The sequence below is a fragment of the Nerophis ophidion genome, linkage group LG27, assembly GCF_033978795.1.
Source record: "Nerophis ophidion isolate RoL-2023_Sa linkage group LG27, RoL_Noph_v1.0, whole genome shotgun sequence".
NCBI lineage: Eukaryota > Metazoa > Chordata > Actinopteri > Syngnathiformes > Syngnathidae > Nerophis > Nerophis ophidion.
Window position 1 is genome coordinate 470274 of NC_084637.1, and position 15982 is coordinate 486255.

Sequence of the window (15982 nt, forward strand, 5' to 3'; positions counted from 1 at the left end):
CCCATGAGCAAGTTTAGTCAGGTGTATTTTCATACAAAGGAGTCGCATGATTATTTTCTGAATGTAAAAGACTTCCTTGTAGTCTACATAACATGTGATTCTGCTTCTTTGCTCAATATGTTGCATAGATGATGTTTTACACATCATCTTCAACTCACTTTCTGACAGTCTCTTCAGTTTTGTGGGCGCTCTTATTTACGTGCCTCCACTTGGACAGCGTCTTCTCCCCGTCATCTTTATTGTAGCGGTGTAGCGTGCAAGGACGGGAGTGGAAGACATGTCAAAAGATGGCACTAACTGTTTTAATGACATTCACACTTGACTTTAATCAATACCGGAGCAGCATCTCCTCATCCGTGGCTCACTAGTGCAACAACAACACCCGAAATGTGTCCCGTGACCGGAACTCTCTAATAAGTAAAGTTCCTTGGGTGAATAATGTAAACTCACTACACCGGTATGTTCTAGCGCTACCATAGCGAGATATAAGTAAGAACTTGACACTACCTTATATTACAAAATGGCAATAGTGGAGGATGAATGTCACATAACACGAAGATAGAGAAAAAGAAGAAGCTTAAGACTATGGCCTCGGCATGGACTGCAGTGGTGGACCTGTACAAATTTTCAGGATTTATGCAGATCCCAAATACAGATCAGCAGGTACCAGATGGTAAGAAAAGTGGGTTTTGCGTAATATTGTGGAACAAAACTGCAGATAATATGTCTGCAAACGGTTCCATGTTGCGGTCCTTATACACACACCATAGTACCACTGGTATCTCTGACTACACACACCATAGTACCACTGGTATCTCTGACTACACACACCATAGTACCACTGGTATCTCTGACTACACACACCATAGTACGTACCACTGGTATCTCTGACTACACACACCATAGTACGTACCACTGGTATCTCTGACTACACACACCATAGTACCACTGGTATCTCTGACTACACACACCATAGTACCACTGGTATCTCTGACTACACACACCATAGTACCACTGGTATCTCTGACTACACACACCATAGTACCACTGGTATCTCTGACTACACACACCATAGTACCACTGGTATCTCTGACTACACACACCATAGTACGTACCACTGGTATCTCTGACTACACACACCATAGTACGTACCACTGGTATCTCTGACTACACACACCATAGTACCACTGGTATCTCTGACTACGCACACCATAGTACCACTGGTATCTCTGACTACACACACCATAGTACCACTGGTATCTCTGACTACACACACCATAGTACCCACCACTGGTATCTCTGACTACACACACCATAGTACCTACCACTGGTATCTCTGACTACACACACCATAGTACCACTGGTATCTCTGACTACACACACCATAGTACCACTGGTATCTCTGACTATACACACCATAATACCACTGGTATCTCTGATTACACACACCATAGTACCACTGGTATCTCTGATTACACACACCATAGTACCACTGGTATCTCTGACTACACACACCATAGTACCACTGGTATCTCTGACTACACACACCATAGTACCACTGGTATCTCTGACTACACACACCATAGTACCACTGGTATCTCTGACTACACACACCATAGTACCTACCACTGGTATCTCTGACTACACACACCATAGTACCACTGGTATCTCTGACTACACACACCATAGTACCACTGGTATCTCTGACTATACACACCATAATACTACTGGTATCTCTGATTACACACACCATAGTACCACTGGTATCTCTGACTACACACACCATAGTACCACTGGTATCTCTGACTACACACACCATAGTACCACTGGTATCTCTGACTACACACACCATAGTACCACTGGTATCTCTGACTACACACACCATAGTACCACTGGTATCTCTGAATACACATACCATAGTACCTACCACTGGTATCTCTGACTACACACACCATAGTACCACTGGTGTCTCTGACTACAAACACCATAGTACCTACCACTGGTATCTCTGACTACACACATCATAGTACCTACCACTGGTATCTCTGACTACATACACCATAGTACCACTGGTATCTCTGACTACACACATCATAGTACCACTGGTATCTCTGACTACACACACCATAATACCACTGGTATCTCTGACTACACACACCATAATACCACTGGTATCTCTGATTACACACACCATAGTACCACTGGTATCTCTGACTACACACACCATAGTATCCACCACTGGTATCTCTGATTACACACACCATAGTACCCACCACTGGTATCTCTGACTACACACACCATAATACCACTGGTATCTCTGATTACACACACCATAGTACCCACCACTGGTATCTCTGACTACACACACCATAGTACCTACCACTGGTATCTCTGACTACACACACCATAGTACCACTGGTATCTCTGACTACACACACCATAGTACCCACCACTGGTATCTCTGACTACACACACCATAGTACCTACCACTGGTATCTCTGACTACACACACCATAGTACCACTGGTATCTCTGACTACACACACCATAGTACCTACCACTGGTATCTCTGACTACACACACCATAGTACCACTGGTATCTCTGACTACACACACCATAGTACCCACCACTGGTATCTCTGACTACACACACCATAGTACCACTGGTATCTCTGACTACACACACCATAGTACCACTGGTATCTCTGAATACACATACCATAGTACCTACCACTGGTATCTCTGACTACACACACCATAGTACCACTGGTGTCTCTGACTACACACACCATAGTACCTACCACTGGTATCTCTGACTACACACATCATAGTACCTACCACTGGTATCTCTGACTACATACACCATAGTACCACTGGTATCTCTGACTACACACATCATAGTACCACTGGTATCTCTGACTACACACACCATAGTACCACTGGTATCTCTGACTACACACACCATAGTACCACTGGTATCTCTGACTACACACACCATAGTACCACTGGTATCTCTGACTACACACACCATAGTACCACTGGTATCTCTGACTACACACACCATAGTACCACTGGTATCTCTGACTACACACACCATAGTACCTACCACTGGTATCTCTGACTACACACACCATAGTACCACTGGTATCTCTGACTATACACACCATAATACCACTGGTATCTCTGATTACACACACCATAGTACCACTGGTATCTCTGACTACACACACCATAGTACCACTGGTATCTCTGACTACACAAACCCTAGTACCACTGGTATCTCTGACTACACACACCATAGTACCACTGGTATCTCTGACTACACACACCATAGTACCACTGGTATCTCTGAATACACATACCATAGTACCTACCACTGGTATCTCTGACTACACACACCATAGTACCACTGGTGTCTCTGACTACAAACACCATAGTACCTACCACTGGTATCTCTGACTACACACATCATAGTACCTACCACTGGTATCTCTGACTACATACACCATAGTACCACTGGTATCTCTGACTACACACATCATAGTACCACTGGTATCTCTGACTACACACACCATAATACCACTGGTATCTCTGACTACACACACCATAATACCACTGGTATCTCTGATTACACACACCATAGTACCACTGGTATCTCTGACTACACACACCATAGTATCCACCACTGGTATCTCTGATTACACACACCATAGTACCCACCACTGGTATCTCTGACTACACACACCATAATACCACTGGTATCTCTGATTACACACACCATAGTACCCACCACTGGTATCTCTGACTACACACACCATAGTACCACTGGTATCTCTGACTACACACACCATAGTACCACTGGTATCTCTGACTACACACACCATAGTACCACTGGTATCTCTGACTACACACACCATAGTACGTACCACTGGTATCTCTGACTACACACACCATAGTACGTACCACTGGTATCTCTGACTACACACACCATAGTACCACTGGTATCTCTGACTACGCACACCATAGTACCACTGGTATCTCTGACTACGCACACCATAGTACCACTGGTATCTCTGACTACACACACCATAGTACCTACCACTGGTATCTCTGACTACACACACCATAGTACCACTGGTATCTCTGACTACACACACCATAGTACCTACCACTGGTATCTCTGAATACACATACCATAGTACCTACCACTGGTATCTCTGACTACACACACCATAGTACCACAGGTATCTCTGACTACACACACCATAGTACGTACCACTGGTATCTCTGACTACACACACCATAGTACCACTGGTATCTCTGACTACACACACCATAGTACCACTGGTATCTCTGACTACACACACCATAGTACCACTGGTATCTCTGACTACACACACCATAGTACCACTGGTATCTCTGACTACACACACCATAGTACCTACCACTGGTATCTCTGACTACACACACCATAGTACCACTGGTATCTCTGACTACACACACCATAGTACCTACCACTGGTATCTCTGACTACACACACCATAATACCACTGGTATTTTTGACTACACACACCACAGTACCTACCACTGGTATCTCTGACTACACACACCATAGTACCACTGGTATCTCTGACTACACACACCATAGTACCACTGGTATCTCTGACTACACACACCATAGTACCCACCACTGGTATCTCTGACTACACACACCATAGTACCTACCACTGGTATCTCTGACTACACACACCATAGTACCACTGGTATCTCTGACTACACACACCATAGTACCACTGGTATCTCTGACTATACACACCATAATACCACTGGTATCTCTGATTACACACACCATAGTACCACTGGTATCTCTGATTACACACACCATAGTACCACTGGTATCTCTGACTACACACACCATAGTACCACTGGTATCTCTGACTACACACACCATAGTACCACTGGTATCTCTGACTATACACACCATAATACCACTGGTATCTCTGATTACACACACCATAGTACCACTGGTATCTCTGATTACACACACCATAGTACCACTGGTATCTCTGACTACACACACCATAGTACCACTGGTATCTCTGACTACACACACCATAGTACCACTGGTATCTCTGACTACACACACCATAGTACCACTGGTATCTCTGACTACACACACCATAGTACCTACCACTGGTATCTCTGACTACACACACCATAGTACCACTGGTATCTCTGACTACACACACCATAGTACCACTGGTATCTCTGACTATACACACCATAATACCACTGGTATCTCTGATTACACACACCATAGTACCACTGGTATCTCTGACTACACACACCATAGTACCACTGGTATCTCTGACTACACACACCATAGTACCACTGGTATCTCTGACTACACACACCATAGTACCACTGGTATCTCTGACTACACACACCATAGTACCTACCACTGGTATCTCTGAATACACATACCATAGTACCTACCACTGGTATCTCTGACTACACACACCATAGTACCACTGGTGTCTCTGACTACAAACACCATAGTACCTACCACTGGTATCTCTGACTACACACATCATAGTACCTACCACTGGTATCTCTGACTACATACACCATAGTACCACTGGTATCTCTGACTACACACATCATAGTACCACTGGTATCTCTGACTACACACACCATAATACCACTGGTATCTCTGACTACACACACCATAATACCACTGGTATCTCTGATTACACACACCATAGTACCACTGGTATCTCTGACTACACACACCATAGTATCCACCACTGGTATCTCTGATTACACACACCATAGTACCCACCACTGGTATCTCTGACTACACACACCATAATACCACTGGTATCTCTGATTACACACACCATAGTACCCACCACTGGTATCTCTGACTACACACACCATAGTACCTACCACTGGTATCCCTGACTACACACACCATAGTACCACTGGTATCTCTGACTACACACACCATAGTACCCACCACTGGTATCTCTGACTACACACACCATAGTACCTACCACTGGTATCTCTGACTACACACACCATAGTACCACTGGTATCTCTGACTACACACACCATAGTACCTACCACTGGTATCTCTGACTACACACACCATAGTACCACTGGTATCTCTGACTACACACACCATAGTACCCACCACTGGTATCTCTGACTACACACACCATAGTACCACTGGTATCTCTGACTACACACACCATAGTACCACTGGTATCTCTGAATACACATACCATAGTACCTACCACTGGTATCTCTGACTACACACACCATAGTACCACTGGTGTCTCTGACTACACACACCATAGTACCTACCACTGGTATCTCTGACTACACACATCATAGTACCTACCACTGGTATCTCTGACTACATACACCATAGTACCACTGGTATCTCTGACTACACACATCATAGTACCACTGGTATCTCTGACTACACACACCATAGTACCACTGGTATCTCTGACTACACACACCATAGTACCACTGGTATCTCTGACTACACACACCATAGTACCACTGGTATCTCTGACTACACACACCATAGTACCACTGGTATCTCTGACTACACACACCATAGTACCACTGGTATCTCTGACTACACACACCATAGTACCTACCACTGGTATCTCTGACTACACACACCATAGTACCACTGGTATCTCTGACTATACACACCATAATACCACTGGTATCTCTGATTACACACACCATAGTACCACTGGTATCTCTGACTACACACACCATAGTACCACTGGTATCTCTGACTACACACACCATAGTACCACTGGTATCTCTGACTACACACACCATAGTACCACTGGTATCTCTGACTACACACACCATAGTACCTACCACTGGTATCTCTGAATACACATACCATAGTACCTACCACTGGTATCTCTGACTACACACACCATAGTACCACTGGTGTCTCTGACTACAAACACCATAGTACCTACCACTGGTATCTCTGACTACACACATCATAGTACCTACCACTGGTATCTCTGACTACATACACCATAGTACCACTGGTATCTCTGACTACACACATCATAGTACCACTGGTATCTCTGACTACACACACCATAATACCACTGGTATCTCTGACTACACACACCATAATACCACTGGTATCTCTGATTACACACACCATAGTACCACTGGTATCTCTGACTACACACACCATAGTATCCACCACTGGTATCTCTGATTACACACACCATAGTACCCACCACTGGTATCTCTGACTACACACACCATAATACCACTGGTATCTCTGATTACACACACCATAGTACCCACCACTGGTATCTCTGACTACACACACCATAGTACCTACCACTGGTATCTCTGACTACACACACCATAGTACCACTGGTATCTCTGACTACACACACCATAGTACCCACCACTGGTATCTCTGACTACACACACCATAGTACCTACCACTGGTATCTCTGACTACACACACCATAGTACCACTGGTATCTCTGACTACACACACCATAGTACCTACCACTGGTATCTCTGACTACACACACCATAGTACCACTGGTATCTCTGACTACACACACCATAGTACCCACCACTGGTATCTCTGACTACACACACCATAGTACCACTGGTATCTCTGACTACACACACCATAGTACCACTGGTATCTCTGAATACACATACCATAGTACCTACCACTGGTATCTCTGACTACACACACCATAGTACCACTGGTGTCTCTGACTACACACACCATAGTACCTACCACTGGTATCTCTGACTACACACATCATAGTACCTACCACTGGTATCTCTGACTACATACACCATAGTACCACTGGTATCTCTGACTACACACATCATAGTACCACTGGTATCTCTGACTACACACACCATAATACCACTGGTATCTCTGACTACACACACCATAATACCACTGGTATCTCTGATTACACACACCATAGTACCCACCACTGGTATCTCTGACTACACACACCATAGTACCTACCACTGGTATCTCTGACTACACACACCATAGTACCACTGGTATCTCTGACTACACACACCATAGTACCCGACACTGGTATCTCTGACTACACACACCATAGTACCTACCACTGGTATCTCTGACTACACACACCATAGTACCACTGGTATCTCTGACTACACACACCATAGTACCTACCACTGGTATCTCTGACTACACACACCATAGTACCACTGGTATCTCTGACTACACACACCATAGTACCCACCACTGGTATCTCTGACTACACACACCATAGTACCTACCACTGGTATCTCTGATTACACACACCATAGTACCACTGGTATCTCTGACTACACACACCATAGTACCACTGGTATCTCTGACTACACACACCATAGTACCACTGGTATCTCTGACTACACACACCATAGTACCCACCACTGGTATCTCTGACTACACACACCATAGTACCTACCACTGGTATCTCTGATTACACACACCATAGTACCACTGGTATCTCTGACTACACACACCATAGTACCACTGGTATCTCTGATTACACACACCATAGTACCACTGGTATCTCTGACTACACACACCATAGTACCACTGGTATCTCTGACTACACACACCATAGTACCACTGGTATCTCTGACTACACACACCATAGTACCTACCACTGGTATCTCTGATTACACACACCATAATACCACTGGTATCTCTGACTACACACACCTTAGTACCCACCACTGGTATCTCTGACTACACACACCATAATACCACTGGTATCTCTGATTACACACACCATAGTACCCACCACTGGTATCTATGGCTACACACACCATAGTACCTACCACTGGTATCTCTGATTACACACACCATAGTACCCACCACTGGTATCTCTGATTACACACACCATAATACCACTGGTATCTATGGCTACACACACCATAATACCACTGGTATCTCTGACTACACACACCATAGTACCCACCACTGGTATCTCTGACTACACACACCATAATACCACTGGTATCTCTGACTACACACACCATAGTACCCACCACTGGTATCTCTGACTACACACACCATAGTACCACTGGTATCTCTGACTACACACACCATAGTACCTACCACTGGTATCTCTGACTACACACACCATAATACCACTGGTATCTCTGACTACACACACCATAGTACCCACCACTGGTATCTCTGACTACACACACCATAATACCACTGGTATCTCTGACTACACACACCATAGTACCCACCACTGGTATCTCTGACTACACACACCATAGTACCACTGGTATCTCTGACTACACACACCATAGTACCCACCACTGGTATCTCTGATTACACACACCATAATACCACTGGTATCTATGGCTACACACACCATAGTACCACTGGTATCTCTGATTACACACACCATAGTACCACTGGTATCTCTGATTACACACACCATAGTACCCACCACTGGTATCTCTGACTACACACACCATAGTACCCACCACTGGTATCTCTGACTACACACACCATAATACCACTGGTATCTCTGACTACACACACCATAGTACCCACCACTGGTATCTCTGATTACACACACCATAATACCACTGGTATCTATGACTACACACACCATAGTACCACTGGTATCTCTGATTACACACACCATAGTACCACTGGTATCTCTGATTACACACACCATAGTACCCACCACTGGTATCTCTGACTACACACACCATAGTACCACTGGTATCTCTGATTACACACACCATAGTACCCACCACTGGTATCTATGGCTACACACACCATAGTACCACTGGTATCTCTGACTACACACACCATAGTACCACTGGTATCTCTGATTACACACACCATAGTACCCACCACTGGTATCTCTGACTACACACACCATAGTACCACTGGTATCTCTGACTACACACACCATAGTACCCACCACTGGTATCTCTGACCACACACACCATAATACCACTGGTATCTCTGATTACACACACCATAATACCACTGGTATCTCTGATTACACACACCATAGTACCACTGGTATCTCTGACTACACACACCATAGTACCCACCACTGGTATCTCTGACTACACACACCATAGTACCCACCACTGGTATCTCTGACTACACACACCATAGTACCACTGGTATCTCTGACTACACACACCATAGTACCCACCACTGGTATCTCTGACTACACACACCATAGTACCACTGGTATCTCTGAGTACACACACCATAATACCACTGGTATCTATGATTACACACACCATAATACCACTGGTATTTATGGCTACACACACCATAGTACCACTGGTATCTCTGATTACACACACCATAGTACCACTGGTATCTCTGATTACACACGCCATAGTACCACTGGTATCTCTGATTACACACACCATAGTACCCACCACTGGTATCTCTGACTACACACACCATAATACCACTGGTATCTCTGACTACACACACCATAGTACCACTGGTATCTCTGACTACACACACCATAGTACCACTGGTATCTCTGACTACACACACCATAGTACCACTGGTATCTCTGATTACACACACCATAGTACCACTGGTATCTCTGACTACATACACCATAGTACCACTGGTATCTCTGATTACACACACCATAGTACCCACCACTGGTATCTCTGACTACACACACCATAGTACCACTGGTATCTCTGACTACACACACCATAGTACCACTGGTATCTCTGACTATACACACCATAATACCACTGGTATCTCTGATTACACACACCATAGTACCACTGGTATCTCTGATTACACACACCATAGTACCCACCACTGGTATCTCTGACTACACACACCATAGTACCACTGGTATCTCTGACTACACACACCATAGTACCACTGGTATCTCTGACTATACACACCATAATACCACTGGTATCTCTGATTACACACACCATAGTACCACTGGTATCTCTGATTACACACACCATAGTACCCACCACTGGTATCTCTGACTACACACACCATAATACCACTGGTATCTCTGATTACACACACTATAGTACCACTGGTATCTCTGATTACACACACCATAGTACCCACCACTGGTATCTCTGACTACACATACCATAGTACCACTGGTATCTCTGATTACACACACCATAGTACCACTGGTATCTCTGATTACACACACCATAGTACCCACCACTGGTATCTCTGACTACACACACCATAATACCACTGGTATCTCTGATTACACACACCATAGTACCACTGGTATCTCTGATTACACACACCATAGTGCCCACCACTGGTATCTCTGACTACACACACCATAATACCACTGGTATCTCTGATTACACACACTATAGTACCACTGGTATCTCTGATTACACACACCATAGTACCCACCACTGGTATCTCTGACTACACACACCATAGTACCACTGGTATCTCTGACTACACACACCATAGTACCACTGGTATCTCTGACTACACACACCATAGTACCACTGGTATCTCTGACTACACACACCATAGTACCACTGGTATCTCTGACTACACACACCATAGTACCACTGGTATCTCTGATTACACACACCATAGTACCCACCACTGGTATCTCTGACTACACACACCTTAGTACCACCGGTATCTCTGACTACACACACCATAGTACCACTGGTATCTCTGATTACACACACCATAGTACCCACCACTGGTATCTCTGATTACACACACCATAGTACCCACCACTGGTATCTCTGACTACACACACCATAGTACCACTGGTATCTCTGACTACACACACCATAGTACCACTGGTATCTCTGACTACACACACCATAGTACCACAGGTATCTCTGATTACACACACCATAGTACCACTGGTATCTCTGACTACACACACCATAGTACCACTGGTATCTCTGACTACACACACCATAGTACCACTGGTATCTCTGACTACACACACCATAGTACCACTGGTATCTCTGATTACACACACCATAGTACCCACCACTGGTATCTCTGATTACACACACCATAGTACCACTGGTATCTCTGACTACACACACCATAGTACCACTGGTATCTCTGACTACACACACCATAGTACCCACCACTGGTATCTCTGATTACACACACCATAGTACCCACCACTGGTATCTCTGACTACACACACCATAGTACCACTGGTATCTCTGACTACACACACCATAGTACCCACCACTGGTATCTCTGATTACACACACCATAGTACCTACCACTGGTATCTCTGACTACACACACCATAGTACCCACCACTGGTATCTCTGACTACACACACCATAGTACCTACCACTGGTATCTCTGATTACACACACCATAGTACCCACCACTGGTATCTCTGACTACACACACCATAGTACCTACCACTGGTATCTCTGACTACACACACCATAGTACCCACCACTGGTATCTCTGATTACACACACCATAGTACCACTGGTATCTCTGACTACACACACCATAGTACCCACCACTGGTATCTCTGACTACACACACCATAGTACCCACCACTGGTATCTCTGATTACACACACCATAGTACCACTGGTATCTCTGACTACACACACCATAGTACCCACCACTGGTATCTCTGATTACACACACCATAGTACCACTGGTATCTCTGACTACACACACCATAGTACCCACCACTGGTATCTCTGACTACACACACCATAGTACCACTGGTATCTCTGACTACACACACCATAGTACCCACCACTGGTATCTCTGACTACACACACCATAGTACCACTGGTATCTCTGATTACACACACCATAGTACCCACCACTGGTATCTCTGACTACACACACCATAGTACCACTGGTATCTCTGACTACACACACCATAGTACCCACCACTGGTATCTCTGACTACACACACCATAGTACCACTGGTATCTCTGATTACACACACCATAGTACCCACCACTGGTATCTCTGACTACACACACCATAGTACCACTGGTATCTCTGACTACACACACCATAGTACCCACCACTGGTATCTCTGACTACACACACCATAGTACCACTGGTATCTCTGACTACACACACCATAGTACCACTGGTATCTCTGATTACACACACCATAGTACCCACCACTGGTATCTCTGACTACACACACCATAGTACCCACCACTGGTATCTCTGATTACACACACCATAGTACCACTGGTATCTCTGACTACACACACCATAGTACCCACCACTGGTATCTCTGATTACACACACCATAGTACCACTGGTATCTCTGACTACACACACCATAGTACCCACCACTGGTATCTCTGATTACACACACCATAGTACCCACCACTGGTATCTCTGACTACACACACCATAGTACCCACCACTGGTATCTCTGATTACACACACCATAGTACCACTGGTATCTCTGATTACACACACCATAGTACCACTGGTATCTCTGACTACACACACCATAGTACCCACCACTGGTATCTCTGATTACACACACCATAGTACCACTGGTATCTCTGACTACACACACCATAGTACCCACCACTGGTATCTCTGACTACACACACCATAATACCACTGGTATCTCTGACTACACACACCATAATACCACTGGTATCTCTGATTACACACACCATAGTACCACTGGTATCTCTGACTACACACACCATAGTACCCACCACTGGTATCTCTGACTACACACACCATAGTACCTACCACTGGTATCTCTGATTACACACACCATAGTACCCACCACTGGTATCTCTGATTACACACACCATAGTACCCACCACTGGTATCTCTGACTACACACACCATAGTACCCACCACTGGTATCTCTGATTACACACACCATAGTACCCACCACTGGTATCTATGGCTACAGTAGCCGTCATGGGCCGACAATCCAAGCGGTGCGGCTTCAAAGTTGTACTTCAAAGTCACATTGTCGTATTTTGATCAAATTTCACAGCACTATTACATAAATATACATTAGTCTTAAGTCAAAAAGAATGATTGTGTCTTACTTCACCTAATTAATAATCTTACATCCCAGTCCATTGTTAGGATTCTTATGTTTAATTTGAGCTTTAAATTTTTTGTCCACTTGCGATCGCTATGATTTAAGTCCACATATAAATTCAAAACCACATTGAAATGGAACGTTTAACAAACTTCATTAATCAGTATAATTGGTATAAAAATACATACGACTTTCAATAACCTCATTTTCTGGGGCATCACTCTCATACAGACACATGAACAGGTTTTCACCGCCACGCCGTGTGGAAATTGGAACACACCAACTAGAGATGTCCGATAATATCGGACCGCCGAGGTTTTTGGCCGATAAATGTTTTAAAATGTAATATTGGAAATTATCGTATCGGTTTCAAAAAGTAAAATGTATGAGTTTTTAAAAGGCCGCTGTACGGAGTGGTACACGGACGTAGGGAGAAGTACAGAGCAGATGCATCTCATACTTGCCAACCATCCCCATTTTCCCGGGAGACTCCCCAAATTTAGGGCCCCTCCCGAAAATCTCCCAGGGCAACCATTCTCCCAAATTTCTCCCGATTTAAATGATAAAATGATAAATGGGATGTACTTGTATAGCGCTTTTCTACCTTCAAGGTAGTCATAGCGCTTTGACACTACTTCCACATTTACCCATTCACACACACATTCACACTTCCACCCAGAAAACAAAATTGGGGGCGTTGCTTTAAAGGCACTGCCTTTGCGTACCGGCCCAATCACAAAATCTACGGCTTTTCACACACACAAGTGAATGCACAGCATACTTGGTCAACAGCCATGCAGGTGACACTGAGGGTGGCCGTATAAACAACGCCAACACTGTTACAAATATGCGCCACACTATGAAGCCATACCAAACAAGAATGACAAACACATTTCGGGAGTACATCCGCACCGTAACACCACATAGAGACAACACAATAAATACCCAGAAGCCCTTGCAGCACTAACTCTTCCTGGTCGCTACAATATACACCCCCCGCTACCAAACCCCGCCCAGAGAGCATGTCCCAAATTCCAAGCTGCTTTTTTGAGGCATGTTAAAACAAATAATGCACTTTGTGACTTCAATAATAAATATGGCAGTGCCATGTTGGCATTTTTTTCCATAACTTGACTTGATTTATTTTGGAAAAACTTGTTACATTGCATCTAGCGGGGCATCACAAAAACATGGGGCATAATAATGTGTTCATTCCACCACTGTATATATCGGTATGGGTTGATATCGGAATCGCTAATTAAGAGTTGGACAATATCGGATACGGGCAAAAAAGCCATTATCGGACATCTCCAACACCAACGTCATGTACACTTCAATGTTGTTGTTTTTTTTAATCCATGACATTGAAATAAACCTGCCGGAAAGGCCAGTTGTAACTCCACAGATGGCGGCAACTCAGCGTTGTTGCATCAAATGAATCTGTGTGGCTTGGAAATGTGACCTTGACGAAGCAGTGGAGTCATTTGAACGGTGGACATTTACAACTGATTCTCACTTGCTATCTTTTATATTCTTATATCTGCGCACTGGTTTTTATTGTTCACCTAAAAGACCCGTTCAAAAAACTTGACTTGTTTGGTAGCAGATAGCAGATTTGAGATGTCAGTGCATAGTAACGCGCTACATTTCACGCTAGATTCTAGAAGCCTGTGGAAAGGTGTGGCGAGCGCTGGGTTGAAGTCCCCTGCTCCACACAATACTTACTACTTCCTGACATGCTGTAGACATACCACTGGGAGATGACGAGTGGCTCAGAGGACGTCCCATCTGGTCTTTGCAACAAAGATGACGTGGTGTTCGGGAACATTCAGGATATCTACGAGTTCCATAACAGGTATTAACG

The 15982-nt window shown here is 44.4% G+C and overlaps 1 protein-coding gene across 5 annotated transcripts in view; it reads left to right on the forward strand.

Moving 5' to 3' along the window:
• Positions 1 to 15982, forward strand: part of LOC133544070 (kalirin-like) — a 129735-nt gene that overhangs the window by 40706 nt on the left and 73047 nt on the right. For all 5 annotated transcript variants that reach the window (XR_009804577.1, XR_009804578.1, XM_061889103.1 and 2 more), the window contains exon 31: positions 15864 to 15973. Coding sequence is in view for 3 of the 5 variants with exons in the window: in XM_061889103.1 (XP_061745087.1) it covers positions 15864 to 15973 (110 nt within the window). In the remaining 2 variants the exon portion in view is untranslated. The remainder of the gene's footprint in view (positions 1 to 15863; positions 15974 to 15982) is intronic.